Here is a 20763-nt window from a genome sequence, read left to right as displayed (position 1 = left end):
CAGATGAGCTGTTGCAGAAACCATTCGGACTCACTTCAAAGAAGCATATATCACTCGATACTAGAAACAATTGTAGAGATGTTTACGACACCAAAGAGGTAAAGATAAATTAGTGTCAGTGTGCGTGAAAACTTTTTCATGAAATAATTAAGAAAATAAAAAAACTAAATAAGATATCAAAATAAGTAAGAATATAATAGTTTGATCCACAATTTACGTTCATTCCCAATCCTTCTTCGTCTCTTGAGACACCCTTAAACCATCATCCTTTTGCATGGTAAACGTGATAAGATACAGTATAATGATTGCACATCCTATCTAATACCTCTCAGACATATTGATGAGATCCAAATAGGGGTTTCAATTAAATATTGTAATTATCATAATTTTCTTTTTGTGAGTCCAGAAACTTAAAGTTAAAAAGTATTTGTGATTTCATCCTGGTTATGATACCGACTTGATGAAAATAAAAAGATAGGGCAGAGTGATTGACAAGTGTGGTGGTGGGAGTATGATTGACGAGATAAAAATAATAATCTTGATAACGTGTCACGAATGTATTATATTCTCTTCATATATAATATCATAAAAAGGCTCTGTCTATTTATACGAATGGGGGGTGGGGGGGTGGGGGGGGGGGGGGGGGAACGGAGATATATTCTAAAGTTTACATTTAAAGATCATGTGCATATTCAAAAATTAATTTGTGGTTTTCATGATAATCCTATTCAATTGGATCTTTCATTTCTAGCACAAGATAAAATTTAAATAAATCAAGTTATGTTCTAACAAGAATATATATATATATATATATATATATATATATAAAATATATATATATATATATATATATATATATATATATATATAGTATTTGAATTTGTTTCAACTCAGTTAAAAAGGATATGGATCATCATGATTAATTGGATTGGATAGTGATGGACAATGGAATATATCCTGTCAATTGATTTAATACGTATACAATTCCGACTAGTATTAAGAACAAATATGAGTGATATAAGTGTAGGTCAAATGAATAATAGAACTTGGTATATATCATAATCCTAGAGATGATGGTACAAAGCCCAATGCTAAATATTTTTAAATATCTAAAAATTTGGTATATATATCATAATTTGATATTAAGAATTTTTAAATATCTAAAAATTCTTTTTACTGCTTTAAAGTGAGATTATTTGGGATTGAATTAAATTCTTATACAAAGCCCAACACTAAACATTATATCATTGGTGTACTAATGGCCTTAGTACTATCCATATGAAATCGTTTTAATAGATCCAAAGAATACTTAGACTAATAAAAATTTCATCATTTAGTTGTTTAATTTATAATCATAAGAAAAATATTAATTCACTTGTTAAACTCATTTCAAATTCTTGACTTTTGGCAAATGATTCACACAAAGATTTAGAACTAAAAATAATATCATCAACATAAATTTAGATAATAAAAAAAATATTTTTAAAATATTTAATAAATAATGTGGTATCGATCTTATCATTCAAAAAATTATTCTTAATAAGAAATAAGTTAAGTCTCTCGTACCAAGCCCTTGAGGCTTGCTTCAACCCGTAGAGAGTCTTAGATAATTTAAAAACATAGTTTAGAAAAAGAATATTATGAAATCTAGGTGGTTGCTCAACATAAATTTTTTTGAAAATAAAATCATTAAGAAAAATACTTTTGACATCCATTTGAAATAATTTAAAAATTTTACAACATGCATATGTAAGGAGTATTCTTATGGTTTCATATCTTGTCACAGAAGTGAATGTTTCTTCATAGTCGACACATTTTTCTTAGTTAAAACCTTTGGCTACTAATTTAGCTTTGTTTTGAACCATGATACTAAGTTCATCTTGCTTATTCCTAAAGATCTATTTAGTGCTAATTACAAGACGATCACTAGGTCTCGGAATAAACTTCGAAACCTTATTTCTTCCAAATTGATTTAATTCTTCATGCATTGTAAACACCCATGAATCATCTTTGAGAGTATTGTCAATGCATTTATGTTCAATTTAAGATAAAAATGTATCTCTAATGATTAGTTCCTTAGGATGCACATCTATATACACCCAAGTTGCTTAGGAGAGAAGAATTCTCATTCAAATTCAATATATCAAATTCAAATCATTATTAAAATTATTTTTCTTAAATTCAAAAAGCTCATTAAAAATAACATGAATAGATTCTTTAATAACCAATATTCTTTTATTAAAAACTAGATAAACTTTAGAAATAGAGGAATATCTAAGAAAAAGCCTCATCAGATTTTACATTAAATTTTCCTAAGGCATCATTTTTATTTAAAATAAAATATTTATAATAAAAAATTTTAAAATATAAAATATTTGGTCTTTTATTGTTTCACAATTCATAAGAAATTTTATATAGTAGTGGACTTATGAGAATCCTGTTCATAACATAGTATATCATGTTAACGGTTTCGGCTCAAAAATATTTGAGTATGCTATGTTCATTAAGCATGGTTCTTACAATATCTTGTAAACTCCTATTTTTTCTCTCAACAATTTCATTTTATTATGAATTTCTTAGAGTAGAAAAATTATGGTCACACTCATTTGAATTATAAAATTCTTAAAAATCGTGGTTTTTAAATTTACTACCATGATCACTCTGAATAGAAGAAATCATAATTTTTTTTTATTTTAAACTTGTTTGCAAAACTTCATAAAACATTTAAAATAATCACTTTTATGTGTCAAGAAGTTTGTCTAAGGATATCTACTATAATCATCAATACTCACAAAAGCATATTTATTATCTCCTAGACTTATTATATTAATTGGTCCAAATAAATCCATATGAATTAATTATAGCAGTCTAGAGGTGCTTACTTGATTTTTAAATTTAAAACTAATCTTTATTTGTTTGTCTAGTTGGCATGCATCACAAACTTTATCTTCGACAAATTTAATTCTATGCATACATATTACAAGTTCTTTAATTATAATTTATGAAATCAATTGCATACTTACTTAACCTAATCTTCGATGCTAGAGCTATTTATCATCATTTAAAATTAAAAAATAAGTTTCATCACAAAAATCATTAAGATCAATAGTGTACACATTATTACTCCTTAAGACAATCACATATCAAGCATTAGATTCTTCAATAGCCAATATTCTTTTATTAAAAACTAGATAAACTTTAGAAATAGAGGAATATCTAAGAAAAAACCTCATCAGATTTTGCATCAAATTTTCCTAAGGCATCATTTTTATTTAAAATAAAATATTTACAATCAAAAAATTTAAAATATAAAATATTAGGTCTTTTATTGTTTCACATTTCATAAGAAATTTTATATAGTAGTAGACTTATGAGAATCCTATTCATAATATAGCATATCATGTTAACGGCTTCGGTTCAAAAATATTTGAGTATGCTATGTTCATTAAGCATGATTCTTATAATCTCTTGTAAACTCTTATTTTTTCTCTCAACAATTTTATTTTATTATGAATTTCTCAGAGTAGAGAAATTATAGTCACACTCATTTGAATCATAAAATTCTTGAAAATCATGATTTTTAAATTTACTACCATGATCACTCTGAATAGAAGAAATCATAAAACCTTTTTTTTTATTTTGAACTTGTTTGCAAAACTTCATAAAACATTTAAAATAATCATTTTTATGTGTCAAAAAGTTTGTCTAAGGATATCTACTATAATAATCAATACTCACAAAAGCATATTTACTACTTCCTAGACTTATGATATTAATTGGTCCAAATAAATCCATATGAATTAATAATAACGGTCTAGAGGTACTTACTTGATTTTTAGATTTAAAACTAATATTTATTTATTTGTCTAGTTGGCATGCATTACAAACTTTATCTTTGAAAATTTTAATTCTATGTATACATCTTACAAGTTCTTTAATTATAATTATGAAATCAATTTCATACTTACATAACCTAATATTCGATGCCAGAGCTATGTATCATCGTTTAAAATTAAAAAATAAGTTTCATCACAAAAATCATTAAGATCAATAGCATATACATTATTACTCCTTAAGACAATCACAGATTTATTTTTATACGATATCTCTATAATACAAGCATTAGATTCAAATTTAATATTATATCCCTAATCCTATAATTGACTAATACTAAGTAAATTATGTTTTAAACCATCTATTAATAAAACATTTTCAATCAAGAGATTTGATTTGTTACCTATATTTCTTTTGTCAATAATTTTTCCTTTGTTATTGTTTCCAAATGTGATATATCCTTTGTCTTAGTTAGTGAACTTAAAGAAATATATCAGATCTCCGGTCATGTGCCTTGAGTATCTATTATTAAGATACTATCTCTTGCTCATAGCTTTCAATTGTAGATATATCTACAAAAATTTAGGTTTGCTTTAGGTACTCATTTAATTTTAGGTCCCTCGTGATACGATCTACCTATCTTAACTATTGACATTAAGTCATTTATGATTCCTTTAGAAATCTAAACTAATTTATGTGAGTTATATTTTTTAAATAAATATTTTTAATTATAATGATCATATCCATCATAAAAATTATATTTAACTTTAGGAAAAACATGTAATGTAAGTCCTTTAACAAATATAGTTGGCTTTTGTTGAGTGTTACTAATCACAAAGCTAATTCCTTCCTTTCTATCTATAAAACCTTTATTAGCAAGAATCATATTTAATGATTTCTTTTTAATTTTAATTTTTTAATATTTATTATAATAACATATTTTCCTTTCTGATTGAGTCAAACTCTTCACATTTAGTACAAGAAGTTAACATCTATTCGTCATACTCATTTTTTAATTTATCAAATTTACTAGAGAGAGAAACATAATCCTTTTTTAGTAATTTATATTTCTTATAAACTAATTTAAATTCATCATTTAAATCGTAAAATCTATCAAGTAATTCATCATAAGATAAATAGGTTTTAATTGAGTGATCTACTCCTAGTCATATGTGTCTTGAAGCCTTGCCTTGAGTGTAGTTGTATGACTTGATTAAAACCTCTTTATCTTATAATATTTTATCATAATATATGAATCTCCATTATGTTCCTTTAATAATTTATATTTCTTATCAACTAATTTAAATTCATCATACAAATCAAGAAATACATCAAGTAATTCATTATAAGGTAAAAACATTTCAATTGAGTCATATATCTTTTGCTGAAGGCCATCAATGTGTAGTTCACCACTTCGTCTTTATTGGTTTACTCTTCGTCTTCTAATGTACTTGATTAGTCCTAAGTCACCTTAAGTGCTTTCTTTTTCTTTTATACTAGCAACTTCTTCTTTAGTTGTATATATTAATTTTTCAAGTGCCCGATTTTTTACGTTTATATTAAATGATTGTATCATTTTTTTGTTTATTTTTATTCTTAGAGTCTTAATTTACAGGATTTGTTTTGTTCCTATTTATAAACTTTTTAAATTTTCTTGTGAGGAGTGTCAAGTTATCATCATCACTTGAGCTTTCGCTCGAGTAGTCTTTTTTGGTTCTAAGTACAATATCCTTCATGTTCTTTAAAAAGTTATTCTCATGCTCATCATGTGCTTTGCAAGTCATTTCTCATCGTTGAGATAAATCATGAAATCGATCAAGTAATTTATCATAAGATAAAGAGATTTTAGTTGAGTCATATATCTCATCGTTGAGAGCCATTAAAGCATAGTTTGCCATCTTATCTTGATTGATTTGCTCTTCGTCTTTCGATGCACTTGATTCGTCCCAAGTTATATTGAGTATTTTTTTCTTCAATTGTGAATACTTATTTTTGAAGTGCCTTGGCTTCTTACATTCGTAGTAAACGATTATATCTTTTTTTAGTTTATTTTTATTCTTATAGTCTTGTTTTATAGGATTTGTTTTGTTCCTTTTTATGAACTTTTTAAATTTTCTTGTAAGGAGTGTCTAAGTCATCTTCTTTGATTATAAGTGCAATATCCTTTTTGTTCTTTGAAAAGTTGTTCTCATGTTTATCATGTGTTTTGCAAGTCATTTTATAGGTTATTAATAATCCTATAAATTCTTCAAGAGAAAAGTTGTTCAAATCTTTTGCTTCTTTAATTGCAATTACCTTTAAATCCCAACTTTTTGGAAGTGTTCTTAGAATTTTATTAACAAGTTTAAAATTAGTAAAATATTTACTAAGAGCTTTCAAACCATTGACCATCTGTAAAATAGGTGTAAATGTCACAAATAGTTTAAGTTGACTTCATTCTAAATAATTCATAATTATGTACCAAAAGATTAATTTTAGATTATTTTGCTCTACTTGTGCCGAGTAACTTCATGTTTGTGTCAAATATCATATATAGTTTTATATATAGAAATATGATTAAACTCATTTTTATCTAAAGTATAAAATAAAACGTTCATAGCATTAGTATTTAAATAGAACATTTTTTTCTCTAGATTATTTCATTCATTCATTAGTCTCGAAGATTTTTGAAAACCATATTCAATGACATTCCATAAATCAAAATCTATAGAAATAAAAAAAAATTCATATTTGTATCTTCCAATATGTGTAATCATCCCATTAAATATAAGAGGACGAGTGATAGAGTGACCCTTTTGATTACCAAAAAAAATTATTTAATCTCTCTTGGGTGTCAAACTAATTAAGAAAAGTAGGTTCTGATACCAACTGTTAGGATCATAATGACACTAAGAAGGGGGGTGAATTAGTGCTTTCAAAATAGAGAAATGATTCAAAAGTTCGTTCGATGAAACTAATATTAAAAATATATTTAACTTAGGATATAAGTTTAGTAAGCAATTAAATCAGTAAGCAATAGTAATAAAGAGCATAAAAGGAAATGCATATCGGATTTATAGTAGTTTGGTCATCGCGACCTACATTCACTCCCGATTCCTCCTCTGTCGAGGTCACTAGCTTTAACTAATGATCTTCTTTTTAATAGGTGAAGATCAACTACTCTTGTTATAACTCTTTTCTTTTTTTCACATGCTTAGGAGAGAACCTTTACAACTCTCTTTTACAAGTAATCATCACACCTACCTTACAATAACTTATAAGCTTAAGGAGGAAGGAACTCAACACTTTCAACAGAGTTTATACATTTAGAAAATAATTTTTTTATGCTCTTTTTTTTTACTATATTAAGTAAGAATGAGTAGGGTATTTATAGGCCCCAAATGACTTCAAAAATTGAGCCAAAAAGTTTGATCATTTGGTTTTCGGGATACTAGCAATACTATCACCAGTGCTAGGTGGTACTACTACTTGGCAAGCCTAGGAGATTGGGCTCTAGTGGTATCATCGCTTACTTTGGCGGTACCACCACTTGACACTGACTAGAAGACTACGTTCTAGCGTTACTACCACTAGCTTAGGTGGTATCACCATCGGGTTTTCTGAAAATATACATTCTGTATTTTCTAGCTCACAAGCAGTACCATTGCCTAGTCTAGCGGTGCCACCGCTTAACTCAACTTTAAGTTACTGAATTAACTTTCCAATAGACTCAATTCAGTCCTAATTCAAGTCTAATAGGCTCCTTAATTAAGTTGATATGGTTACACCCAAAATCAACTCAATTAAAACCTAAACTACTTCGATCAAATTACAAATGATTATAATCATGAATCCTATGTCGTCCAGCATATCATTCATTCATCCAACACTTCGTCCGAACTTCTGATGCGTCATCTTTTCCTTCGGCCTATTATCCGATCCATCATTATGTTAACCTCTCGCAACATTCGATCTTAGCATAATACCCGATCCTTTCGACCCGATGCTCGATCTCTGACATGATCCACTTCAGCCCAACGTCAGGTTCTCCTACTTCAATCAATTTGTCTTTCAATGATGGAAGTTAATCTTGCATCACTTTTCTCAAATGCTTTTAATTCATAATTTCATCAATTGATTTCATTATCAAAATTTGGGATTCAACTTACTTATATTGATATTTAAGATCTTGCTTATGGCATAAAGATGTCACCGGAGGATATGGTATGCTTGGTCGAGTTCCTTGAGAGTGTATCATCGAATCAGACTTATCTTATAATAATGGTGCTGACTTAACCAAATATTATGGTTGGTCGAGTCCCTCAAAACCATGATGGTTTAGAGGCCAAATAGAACGGGAATCATTAGGAGTTATGATTCATGGAAGAGCATATTCCAAAGTTTTATAATTGTATCTTTAGCTTTTTCTATAACAATAGAAATAATATCAAATTTTGAAGATAGACTTCACATAACTTTTCTATTGTAATTTCATCTTTTAGGTTTCTATCATAATATCTTATTTGGTTCACAGTACAAGAGAGTTTTGAGAAAAAAAAAGTAATAGATTCAAAATCTTTTAGTATAAGAGTTTTAAGTTTATGTCAAAAAATTTGAAACTTTAAAAATTTTTGTGCCTTCAAATATATTTTTTAATATTTTTTAGGCTTTTATTGATATTGATGTTATCATGATTTCGAAAAATATGGACTCGTTTATTACTTGTTATAACACGTAGAGGGTTGTTGCATCTTTCTTCACATTCTCATTCATTTGATCTTTGTTATTTTTTTTTATCTATTATTTTTTTAGTTGGCATATTGATCTTTTTCAAACTAATGATATCTTGTTGATTTTCTGTAGAATTTTAAAGAAAAAATAATAATAGAAGAAATGAAGAATATTTTAATCTAAGAATATTTATTTATATTAGTTGAAAGATAAAATATATATTTTTTAAATTATATATTTATTTTAATTTAGATTTTTATATTTTTTTTAATTTATTTATATTTAATTATTTGAATTAGTCTTATCGATTATGCGAGTGACGAAAGAGGAAAGGGAAGAGGTGGAAGAAGCGAGGGGAAGAAGGGAAGTGGTGGAGGCGATGCCACCTCGCGGTACGGCGAAAAGGAAATGACACAGGACGGGATGACGATCATAGTATTCGAAGTCATGAGAGAACGGGTAGTCGTGAAGCATGCACCGATGATGCGACGACGATTGGGGGAAGGTCGACGGCAAAGGGCAAAGGTACTGACAAAAGGAGTAATTTTTTCTTTTTCTTTTTTTGTTGAAGTGATAAAATAGTAGTGTCCCGGCACGTGATTACATCAAGCTGTTATCATAATGGTATTTGAATCCACTTTGGATTCCGTGGCTTTTGTCGTGATAGTGGACTGCGACCGGCGATACTACACGACAATTCCCGGTGTGAACCGGTACGTACTCTCGGCACGGCGAGCGACGGCCACGTGGTGGAGCCAGAGTTTTCGGGCGGAAGACACCATCGTCCATGACGTGACTCGTGGCGCCGAGAGGGACCAGATGCCGGGGATGTTTTAAAGCGGATTATAATTAAGCCTCACCTCCACCGCTTCCTTAAGTGCACGTGCAACTACCTCCTCCAGGTTTGATTACGCGCTCCGTGTATCGTCCTTTACGCATCACACGGTCAGTAGTCGCTTTAAGATTGCGAAAGGGGTCCATGGACGAGAGCGGATGGTCCGATGCAGTACAGGGCGGTAATGAAGGATCGTTTCCTGTTCCAGCGGAGACAAGTGAACCACGTCATCCTCTTTGGGACAAGTGTTCCAGCGGACACAGGTAAAGAGGGTTGACGGTGGTAATATGTACATTTGTCTCGAAGAGAGCGAACTATATGTATACATGTACTATTATCCCATGTTGCTCTCGTTTGTCATGAGAGGAAGTCGTATTAATCCACGTTGGCGTCGGTGTGTTCCATAATGCAAGTGCTTTATTGCTTCCCCCGCAAGTTGTGTTTCGCTACCACAACCAGCTTCACTATTTCTCGTCGCTTGTTGCTGTAGGAGAGAAGGGAATTCTCCTCTTTTTGCTGGCATGAATGGCGCGGAAGCAAGCGATGACGCTGGATATGGACTTCGGAATGAAAACGCCAGCTTCCTCCTACTCTGCTTCATTAGCTACTGTTGCACCGCAGCAAGATGCTGCTGCTCCAGCTTATCCTTACGGCCTTCCACCCGCCGTTGACGCTCTCCGCGTCACCGACGTCCTCGACTTCTCCGGCCGCGATCTCTTCCCCTCAGCTTTTGGTGCTGACACCCACTTCTTTACTGCCGGTGGAACTGCAGAAACAGACTCATCTTTCGACCTCTACGTTCCGGTGAGCACGTCCACGAAGAACACCCAGTCGACTTCTTTCTGTTCTCTTTCGTTGTGTCTGGATTTGTTTCTCCTCTCCTGCAGAGCGAGGAGGCGGCGGAGCTGGAATGGCTGTCGCAGTTCGTGGAGGACTCTTTCTCTGACGTCCCTTACCAGTACACCGGCCTTACCACCCCCGCCAGCGACAAGCAGCTCTTAGTGGACCAACGCATTGCCGGTGACAACCAGCTAGGCGTGGACCAATGCGTTGCACGTTACGCAGCGAGAAGCAAGCGGTCCAGGAGCAGCAATCCTACCACGGTTTGGTCCTCGTTAACGCCACCACCGCAGTCCTCGCCGTCGTCCTCGTCCTCGTCCTCTTCTGATTTCCCACCTTCCCAACCTGATTCCATCGGTATTAAGTGTATTAGCAGCAGAGGCGGCGGCAGTAATGGCGGTAGTAGAGGAAAGAAAAGCGGATGGGGCGTCGGAGCGGAGGGCGGAGTGCGACGGTGCATGCACTGCGCATCGGAGAAGACGCCGCAGTGGCGGACGGGGCCACTGGGGCCGAAGACGCTGTGCAACGCGTGCGGGGTGAGGTACAAGTCCGGGCGGCTCCTACCGGAGTACCGACCGGTGGCCAGTCCAGCCTTCGTGTTCACCCAGCACTCCAACTCCCATCGCAAGGTCATGGAGATCCGCCGCCAGAAGGAGCTCCTCCTCCGCCATCACAAGAACCAACCGCCCGCCTCTGCGGTTGCCGCTGCCAACAGGCCAGAGCTTCTGGACGGCAACGATGTCTGCTGATACCACGTTCAGATTATAAGCTACATCAATCTTAATCCTTTTGCTATGCCGCCTGGGCGCCATGGATTGAACGATCGGAATCCCCGTCACCTCCATCCAAATGGTAGGTGATTGGATACTGATGAAGCTGCACAATAAGTGACAGCAATCGAATAAAAGAAAGCATTGGGACAACAACGACCAAATTTGTGACTTGTGACTCCGCCCCTGCCAAGCAGCTTCCATGAATACAAATTTCATGCAGAATTCAGATTGTTTGAGTTTCGTGAATCAGTTTCCTAACATATGTGATTTCCCTATAAAAAGCTCATTTTTGCAGGATCACAACTTCCATTACTGTATTTCCTTTCCCTTTGCAAAAATACCAAAATGCCTTTATTGTAGAAAATAAAAAGTTTCTACCGAATCTACTTTGAACTGAATCAGATTTTTAGCTCAGCTGATCCCACATTGAACCAGACCGATAATAACAATTTAATAAAATTATAGTGTTTTCGATTCAGTGAATAATGTCTTATTTTTTATTATCATACTTTCACGATAGATGATGATAAATGTTATAAAATTTTATCAAATAATTGATAATTATTGTTGGTAGAAATTTAAACTAATTAAAATCGAACTATAATATTTACAACAAGGTGGAGTGTTTTTGGAAATTGTATTTAACCCAAATCGTTTCAATCAAAGGCACTATAGTTCTATTTAACTTATTTGGATCAACATGATTGGTTTGATTTACTTTGATTTTGATAAAAAAAAATAAATCACAAATTAACATTGTCAAGTTGTCAGCAAGGTATTTTTATCATCTTGAAAAGTTCAAATTAGGACTCTCTTTGGATGTTTTTGAGGGGTGACTTTTTTGAAAAAAAATATCATTTTTATTTTTTATTCCCAAAAGGTATCGTTTGCTTTCGTTTTTCTCTGTCTAAAGTAATATTCAAAATATCCATCATCAACCCCAATAATATTTTTCCTTGTCCATTATAGGGTTTTGATCTATTATAATGTTTTGGCCTATTGCAGTGTTTTAACCATCACAATAAAAAATATTATAAAAACTTACTTAAAAAATAATATAAATGATAAATAAACTTGTAATCTCAATCACACAAACTTCAAGCCTAAAATTTAGTACCGTAATGATCTATGAGTGATGATAACCAAAGATATGTAATATGATATCATTTACAATATTTTTCAATGGCTTAAAAGTGTTTTCAGCACCATAGTAAAAACTGTATGATGCTATTGAAAAACACAAGTGAGCCAAATGAAATCAATACACACTAGAAAATATTTGATATATCATACTTGCAATCAAATAGATATTTATAATAGTTTTAAAATATCACCTAAATAGGGATAAAAAAACTGACCTATGTTTTGATCGTTACGATAAAAACACATACTTGAAAACACTATAAATGATACTAATCTCAACCAAACCAACTACAAAACTAAATATATGATACTGTAATGATCTACGAGTAATGACAACTAAATAGACATAATATGATATTATTTACAGTGTTCTTCAATAACTTTCCGGTGTTTTCAACACTTTAATAAAAACACTATAATACTATTGAAAACCTCTATAAATGAGCCAAATGAAAACACTTTAATAGTTCAAAACGATAAAAAAGACTAATGAAAAAAATAAATATAAATATCATTAAGGTTGGTTAGAGATATTTTGGGCATTATTTGAGTATCCAAAGAGAAATGATACAGGCGAGAGTTAACCGCTGAACTTAACCCAAGAAGAAAAAACTCGGTCAAGGCATAACCAAATCTTGGCATCTTTTACATGAAAATAAACAATGAAATGTTTTAGCAGGCAAGTAAATTGGAATCACTGAGCACTACCAGAAATCTGCAGCTTGCTAGATTTCACAGGTTACAGGAAGGCCAAGCATGGTAATTTTAGGACATGACTAATGCCACATGCTATATATCAATACAGGCAAACCCTGCCGACACACATTCTGCACCATTACATCCACGCCTTAATTGAGTTGATCCCACCTGTACCTTTGATAGGGATCCCAGAACAGTGTGTCGGGCTTGAGTTTAGGGTGCATGTCGTCAGGTTTTGCCTACATGATCATCTGTTGACACATATTAAGAGCCATTTACACTAATAAAAATGTTTTTTTTAATTAATGGAGCCTAAGTTAGATGTCCAAACTCTGTAAGTACGCCTGACATAGTGATTGAAATGTATGAGATCTTACCCCTACAAGTCAAACAACTAATTTTCTTACTCGAATCCAACTCAATTGGGTCACAAAGGATACCATGGCACCGAGGTTTGCTCTTCACTCACAGGTGCTCATTTTGAAAACTTAATTCACTCATAGGTGCTGCCATAACTTTACATTCCTACGGTTACACAAACACAATCATAACGGTAGTTATAACTCTTTGAAATAACATAAGCTAATGGAAAAAAAGATCAAAATTTTCTATGCTTTCAGGATGCTACAGTTACCTAGCAAAATTTTAGCTTCCCCGACAGCACCATTTTTCCAGCCTATTCTTGAAGAAAGAAGGCATTAGTCTTATGAGATGAAACGTGTAGTATCCCACTGAATGGATGTTGAATCCACCAAACACTGCATTTTTGGTGCATATAGGATTCTGCATTATCTTACCATTTGTGTCACTGCTAAGGTCTTTTGATGTTGATGAAACACCAAAATCTGCAATTTTATTGCTAAATGCAGAATTCACCTGGATCAACTACTTCCAAAATTGCCTAATTACATCATCTTTATATAGTTGCAATCATGGTGTGTTGTGTTGGTTACCAGACCCATGCTGGTCCCTGGCCAACTGATAAGGATCTGATATGGGACTGGGATGTACCTGTCTGAACAAAACTTAGAACCATGATATCAATTACATGACCTAACCTACCAAAAAGCTAACAACTTATATTTTGAGTTGGTCCATGCACAAAAAAATCTCAGTCAGACCTACAGACACCAGCTTCTATTTGGATTTGGTTCTTGACAGAATTTTATAAGCGTGGTTACTTGTTAGAGGCTGTTCCACCTAACAATTGTTTTGAAAATAAGTTATTAGGACCAAAAGGACTAACATACAGTACAAAACATAAAGTTCTTTATCATGAAAGTGCAACCAGTAGAACCAAACAGCAAATTAAGTATATAACAGAATGTAGAATAGCAAGTCAAATGAAACATCATACCTACTGCGTTTATTAATCTTCACCGGAAGGTCGGATGAGTTAAGACATCTACAAGAAAGAACACATGCACATGAGAATGAAAAATTTTGTGCAGAGAATATTATTGAAATTACATGCACCAATTCTGCATCTAAAGTAACAAAGGATAGTTCCAAAAGAGATAAACCATGCATGGCACATTTCAACTGAATGAACCAGAAGGGGCAAGCTAACCCTCAGGATGTGCACTCATCAAATGCCCATGTCATTTTTTCTAGATCGGTATCTGACTGATGAATTTATTAAACTTCATATAAAAGTGATTCAGTAAATGCAACAGACATTCCAAAAGCCCTAAAAAGTAAATGTTAGCTGGAGTTTTTAATCACCAAAGCTTGCTTTAACTTTTGGATTCAGAGCTAGAGTTGTCTCACCATGGCAGAGTTTGCAAAAGTACTCCCCTCACCATAATCACAGTTGACAACCCACAGGCTAATCTAGTAAGGAAAAAATATCCATGTTCCATCATCTTTTGCGTGATTCAATAGAAGTATCGAATATTTAAAGGAGTATTTGTCTTTGCATGTCTGTAAGCACACAATATGATCCAGCAACAAATCCCATCTGGCATAAAAGAAAATTCTGGCAGACTGGCATTAACTTAGGGATGACCAGACAATCAGGGTTCATAAGACGTCTAAAGAAGGAGAGGCTCTTAGGCACTTAATTATCACACTTAGAGAAAAGATAAAGAATGACATGAATGAAAAATCATTTTCAAAATGTTCAAAGAAAAATGACATTTATATAAAACACTATTACTAATATCATCATAATGACAATTTACCGTGACACTAAATCTTAATCTGTAGTTTATGTGTCCACTTTTCTAAACAAGAAGCCTACAGCATGTAAAAAATTATTCTTTTTTATCTTTGTCACATCTAATTTGCTACAATTAACACTCAAAAAGTGTTCTATCACAAATTTCTACAAACCGGATGGACTTGTGTGTGCTGCCTGATGCATACAGGTCAGCCCAATTTTACGAGGTCTGCGTGCAATATAGGGCTTACCACCCGGCTCTTTTTATATGTTTTATACCCTCACAAAAAACCTTGCAAAACATTCTCTCTACAGGGAAGCTGTTGAGTGCACAATCAACAGCTCTCTCTTAAGCTGACTTTCAAACTACTACAGTGGTACAACCCTAAGAGATATAGGGTCCACCATGCTCGTCTACTCTCTTGTACTAAAAGGAGGTTGGGATCATCCTGTGGTTACTAGATGATGGGAATAACTAAGCTAAAATTTGGAAATGAGCACAAAATGTCAACAAATTCGTTTTCTCACTACTTGTTATTTCTGGGTCTTTTCGTTGAATTCACTTACAACAAGAAACATCCACCAGAGTTTGGTGCAGTACTTGCATTTTGGTGCATTCTGATTCCTTTCCTTGGTCTTTCGTTCTGTTATATTCTTAATAACTTATCCAATTACAACGTATTAACCGCTAGTGCACCTTTCTTTTATCAAATCTCAGGGACATGGTCTAATCATGAGGGTAGTATTTTATCATGGTGTTGGATCCCAAGTCTTATGGATTCTTTCGTTGTTACCCCTGTGTCCATACGCTGTATGGACTGGATTCATGCTGGTCGGGTCATGGACCAGCATGAATCCGGTACCCAAAGTGTCCACCCTTGTTCTATCACAAAAATGAATGTGAAATTTAGTGTTATTGTGTCCCCACACAAGACACATGATTTTGCATGAAAATTCATAGAGTTGCAGAATGGCCAAGCCTGTCTATACCAATGCTTGCAAGCAAACATATATCATGCTTGAAAGTTACTGACAAGGGTAAACAGCTGCATGCCATTCTGCAACTGTTTGATAACATCTTGCAAGCCATGTTGTCTGTACCAAACAGCCATATAATAATTTATTTAATTCAATAAAAGAGGAGAACTAAGAAAGATGGAAATGATAAAAAGAAGAAAATAAGGGGAAAAAGAGAGAATAAGATGGAGAAAAAGGAAGATAGCCTGGGTCTATATCTTATTGTTCTTACAGTTCTATTTTTATTCTGGTATTCTCCATTATTTAACCACAAAACCTTAGCAGAGGAAAAAAATATCTTTAAAATTTGTGTTCTATGTGCTACGTATAGTCAATCAACCATCTAATGCATTACCATGCTCAAATGCACAATGAGATAATTCTCACCATTACTATCCCAGTTGGGCTTATGTGCTCAAGCTTCTAACTAATAATCAAGCTTGTCTTTTTTTGCTTCTTTGTAGTGTTACATGTTTATGCAACACATGTCACAATTTTTCAATGCATTAATCTTACGAAAAAAGGCATGCTCCTATAATATTATCAATAGGAACATTAATAATTTACACACACACACACACACATACATAAATATATATATATATATATATATATATATATATATATATATATATATATATATATATATATATATATATATAAATATAATTTTTGGTAATTCTTGGAAACATTAAATCCCTAGCAACAAATGGCTTCAAGACCAAAATTCATCTTCTAGCTATGCATTTAGTAGATACAAAATGCATGATATTTATGGTATACGACATGATTCGAACAAGTTGAATAATTTTTGTTTTGAAACTTTAATGGGACCAACTCTCAACTTGATTTTTACGATTGTTTTTAACACAATGAAAGGATCCAGACTATGAAAACCGTGAAGAGACCGCTCAAAATCATGAAAGAACCAGATCAACAACGAAAGCGGGTGTGTACCTTCAAAGAAGAAATTTGGAGAAAACGTATTAGTGATCCGCATTGCCCCGGAGCCACACTTTCACCTAGCCGACGGCAACAATTAACCATCAAACTCTAGAAAACTGGAATCAATAATTAAAAATTAAATCACCAAAATGTCGCTTTTCTTTTTCTTTCCTGTTTTTTTCCGGTCCGATGTGAGATTAATCAACCTTGACAAAATCGTACTAGCAGGAAGCATTTCATGAGGGAGAGGGCTCCTCCTTCTTCCTCCTGTCGGGGGTCTTTTCGTCAGTGACCGTGGGAAGAGGCGGATGTGGCGTTCTTTGAGCCAAGCCAAGGGGCCGCCATGGCACTGCTAACTTCCCCCTCGTCGTAGTCGCCCATCGTTCGAGACGCCCCTTCGCTTTCGTGTCTTCCTTTGCCATCAGTTGAGAGTATGTTTGGGGATTTTACATGTAATCCTCGCAAAGTTCGAAAAGAGCATATTTTTCCCTTTGAATTTTAATATATATATATATATATATATATATATATATATACTACTTTCAAATTTTATATGAATATTGATATATTGAAGTTGATAAGTATTTTTGAATTTTCAAATTTAACACTTTCGGATATAAGAAATTCAACTATATAGAGATTTATATATAAGGAAAAAGACTATGGTTCGATTATTCCATAAATACTTCATAAATCCTGACTTTAGATAATAGAAGAATGTGAAAATATAATTTGATTTTTTTTACGAGTTGAATTAAATATAAAAAAATCTTCGAAATTTATGTAAAAAATATCAGGAATTTATGTATGGCTTGACATGGAATGAAACTTATATTTTATTTCATATAGTAAAATTTTAAATTTTATCTCTACGGACATAAGTAAGAAGTGTTTTCTTTTCCAATATATAGGTAGGAAGGGGTTGAACCAAAATCATATGTACATTATTTTTAATTTTATATTTGTTTATTATATATATTTTGAATTATTCTTTTGATATCAGGTTCTTCCCTCATATTTTGTACCTTTAGATCTATCCACCTGACAAACAAATTGTAATACACTATTTAATGTGGCATGATAAGGGACGTAGTTCTATTATCTTCATTAAATACTCATTAAATGATAAGGACTCATTATAGACAACCCTCATTAAATCTCTCTCTATTGAATCTCAATTATAATTTTATATAATGACACCGCGATCAAATAAGAAACGAGGAAAATAACTTGAGATCGATTTTTTTGTATTTTTTTAATTTAAGAAGGAAGGAAAATATGGGATAAAACGGCTCCACATATTAAGAGTTTAATGGATGGTGGTGGGCGGGTGATTCCTGTAGTGTAGCATGGAAGGCCAACCCTACAACACCCCTCCCTCCTCTTCACCCACACTTTGGTGCTTTGACCCAGAGGCGCCAACGCAGCGCGCCCCGCACCACCCGGGCCGGACCCAAAACCCCATTCCTGACGCCCACTTGTCACCAGCGACTACAACCCAGCTCCACTCTCCACTCTCCTCCCTCCTCCACCTCCAACCAACACCTCAACTATAAACCAGGGATCAATTCAATTACACCACTGAGATCAACACATGCGTATTAGAGAGAGAAGAAAGAGAAAGAGATAGATAGATAAATAGAGAAACAGAGAGAGAGGGAACCCCGTTTGAGCTTAGTCTTGCACCATCCAAACTTTTACTAACCCACCCCTGCATCAATCACAACCACTACAAACCTCCTTCGATATCCAGTCTTCTGTCTCTCTCTCTCTCTTTCCTAATGGCTATGGTGATGGACCAGCAACAACCAGAACAGCAGCAGCAGCAGCCACAGACCTACAAGCACTACTGCCGGATCTGCAAAAAGGGCTTCGGCTGCGGTCGTGCCCTCGGCGGCCACATGCGCGCCCATGGGATCATCGACAACGCGATGGGCGGCCAGGCCTACGCCGACGGTGACGCCTCCGGCTGCGGCGGCTCGGATTGGGACGACAAGCTGAACGGCTCCACGGACGCCGGCACCAAGCGGATGTATGCGCTTCGCACCAATCCCAACCGCCTCAAGAGCTGCCGCATCTGCGAGAACTGCGGCAAGGAGTTCCTGTCGTGGAAGTCCTTCCTAGAGCACGGCAAGTGCAGCTCCGATGAGGAGGGCGACGAGTCGCTGCTCCCGTCGCCGAGGTCCGAGGGGGAGGACGATCTCGTCGGCCAGAAGGGATGCGCCGGTTGGTCCAAGGGTAAGCGGTCTCGGCGGAAGGTGGTCTTGAGCGAAGAGGAAGACCTCGCGAACTGCTTGGTGATGCTGTCCGCTGCCCGTGTCGAACCGGTGACCGTCACCGAGACCGAGGAGTCGTGCGCGTCCGCGAGCAAGGAGGATGATCACCGGCGGCAGCAAGCGTTCACGATTGGGCCGGCGACGGACACGGCTAAGGCTCCTGCGTTTGCATCACCACCTCTGCCGAGCGCTCCCAGGGGAACGTTCGAGTGCAAGGCCTGCAAGAAGGTGTTCAGCTCGCACCAAGCACTGGGTGGCCACAGGGCCAGCCACAAGAAGGTGAAAGGGTGTTTCGCCGCCAAGCTCGACGCCCTCGACGAGGCCCCGCCCGACGAAGAGGTCATCACTCACGATAAGTGCAGCAGCGAAATGGTCGCGTCGATGTCCATGGCGATCGTGCCGTTTGAGAACACGACTGGTCCCTTGGCCGTCGCCCCTCTCAAGAAGAAGTCCAAGGTGCACGAGTGCTCGATATGCCACCGCGTGTTCACGTCCGGGCAGGCATTGGGCGGGCACAAGCGGTGCCACTGGATCACGTCGAACTCGCCGGACCCCGGCCTGAAGCTCCACCCCATGCCCGACCACACTAACCTCCATCGCCAGCTAACGCTTAGATCAATGTTCGAGGCTTCCAGCTCGGAGCCGCTCGATCTCAATATGCCTGCGCCCGTCGACGACATTGCCAGGACCAGGAGGGATATTGGGAGTTCACTGCGGCTCGAAATGCCTGCAGCGATCTACTTACGCTCATGGATCGATCGTGGCAACACGACGAGTAAACACAGAGCCACCAGCAGCAGCGACAAGAACAATGAGAACACAAACGGTCACAGCAAGGACAACAACACTGAGATGTCTAGCTTCAATGTCGATGACGAAGCGGACAGGAAGGTGAAGCTAGCAAAGTTGAGTGATCTCAAGGACGTCAACATGGGAGGGGAGAGCTCTCCTTGGTTGCAGGTGGGAATTGGTTCGTCGGCCACCGAGGGCAGTGAGGCATGATGATAGTCTTTCGTTATTGTTCCGACTTCACAGAAACAGAAAAGAGAAGGAAGAACCTGACACTGTATGTTGTATTAGAAGACTGTAATTACAAGACCAATTCTTTTCCCTCGGGACCAACAGTTCTTTGTCAAATTTCCTTTTGTTCAAAGATCATGTAACTCCTTTTTCTAATAAAGATGAATGCTTTTGATCCAACTGGAGAAGCAGGAGAAGAAGGCCACTTTCTACTGGTTGCTGTAAGTCTGTGTTCTTTTGCTTCTTGACCCTGAAAACAAAGCATTGCTTATGGCACAGTGCTATTTCTTGCTCCCCTGTGTGTCATGATGTCAGGGCCACCTTGTTGGGTAGTACACCAGAAAGTGCACACCTACTGATCAAAATGTGACCAACACACCATCCCCAATCCAAATAGAAGGGTTCCTCAGCTTTCACTAGGAAAAGAAATCCCAGTTTATATGGTCATACTGAGCTTCATGTTGCAGTTAAAGAGTCCCTATTAACACACCTTTTCTAACTCTCAACTGA

At 35.4% G+C, this 20763-nt stretch overlaps 2 protein-coding genes and 1 long non-coding RNA gene across 3 annotated transcripts; 2 read left to right on the top strand and 1 right to left on the bottom strand.

The window, feature by feature from the left end:
* Positions 1-9597: 9597 nt before the first annotated feature.
* Positions 9598-17394, bottom strand: LOC135612836 (uncharacterized). The gene is made up of 3 exons (XR_010487115.1): positions 16970-17394; positions 14192-14239; positions 9598-13085 (listed from the first exon to the last, which is right to left on the bottom strand). It is a non-coding gene; the product is annotated as an uncharacterized LOC135612836 (long non-coding RNA).
* On the top strand, positions 9762-11228 carry LOC135612835 (GATA transcription factor 2-like). Its single transcript, XM_065109567.1, has 2 exons — positions 9762-10183; positions 10267-11228. The coding sequence occupies exons 1-2, from the start codon at positions 9905-9907 to the stop codon at positions 10966-10968; spliced, it is 981 nt and encodes a 326-aa protein (XP_064965639.1). The 5' UTR covers positions 9762-9904; the 3' UTR covers positions 10969-11228.
* A 1174-nt stretch (positions 17395-18568) lies between the features above and the next one.
* LOC135611586 (zinc finger protein ZAT4-like) lies at positions 18569-20235 on the top strand. The gene has a single exon (XM_065107223.1). It carries the CDS (start codon positions 18739-18741, stop codon positions 20233-20235), a length of 1497 nt encoding a protein of 498 aa, XP_064963295.1. The 5' UTR covers positions 18569-18738.
* Positions 20236-20763: the final 528 nt, after the last annotated feature.

This window comes from Musa acuminata, chromosome BXJ2-5 (genome assembly GCF_036884655.1).
Source record: "Musa acuminata AAA Group cultivar baxijiao chromosome BXJ2-5, Cavendish_Baxijiao_AAA, whole genome shotgun sequence".
Classification (NCBI taxonomy): domain Eukaryota; kingdom Viridiplantae; phylum Streptophyta; class Magnoliopsida; order Zingiberales; family Musaceae; genus Musa; species Musa acuminata.
This window is presented reverse-complemented; position numbering and strand designations above follow the sequence as displayed.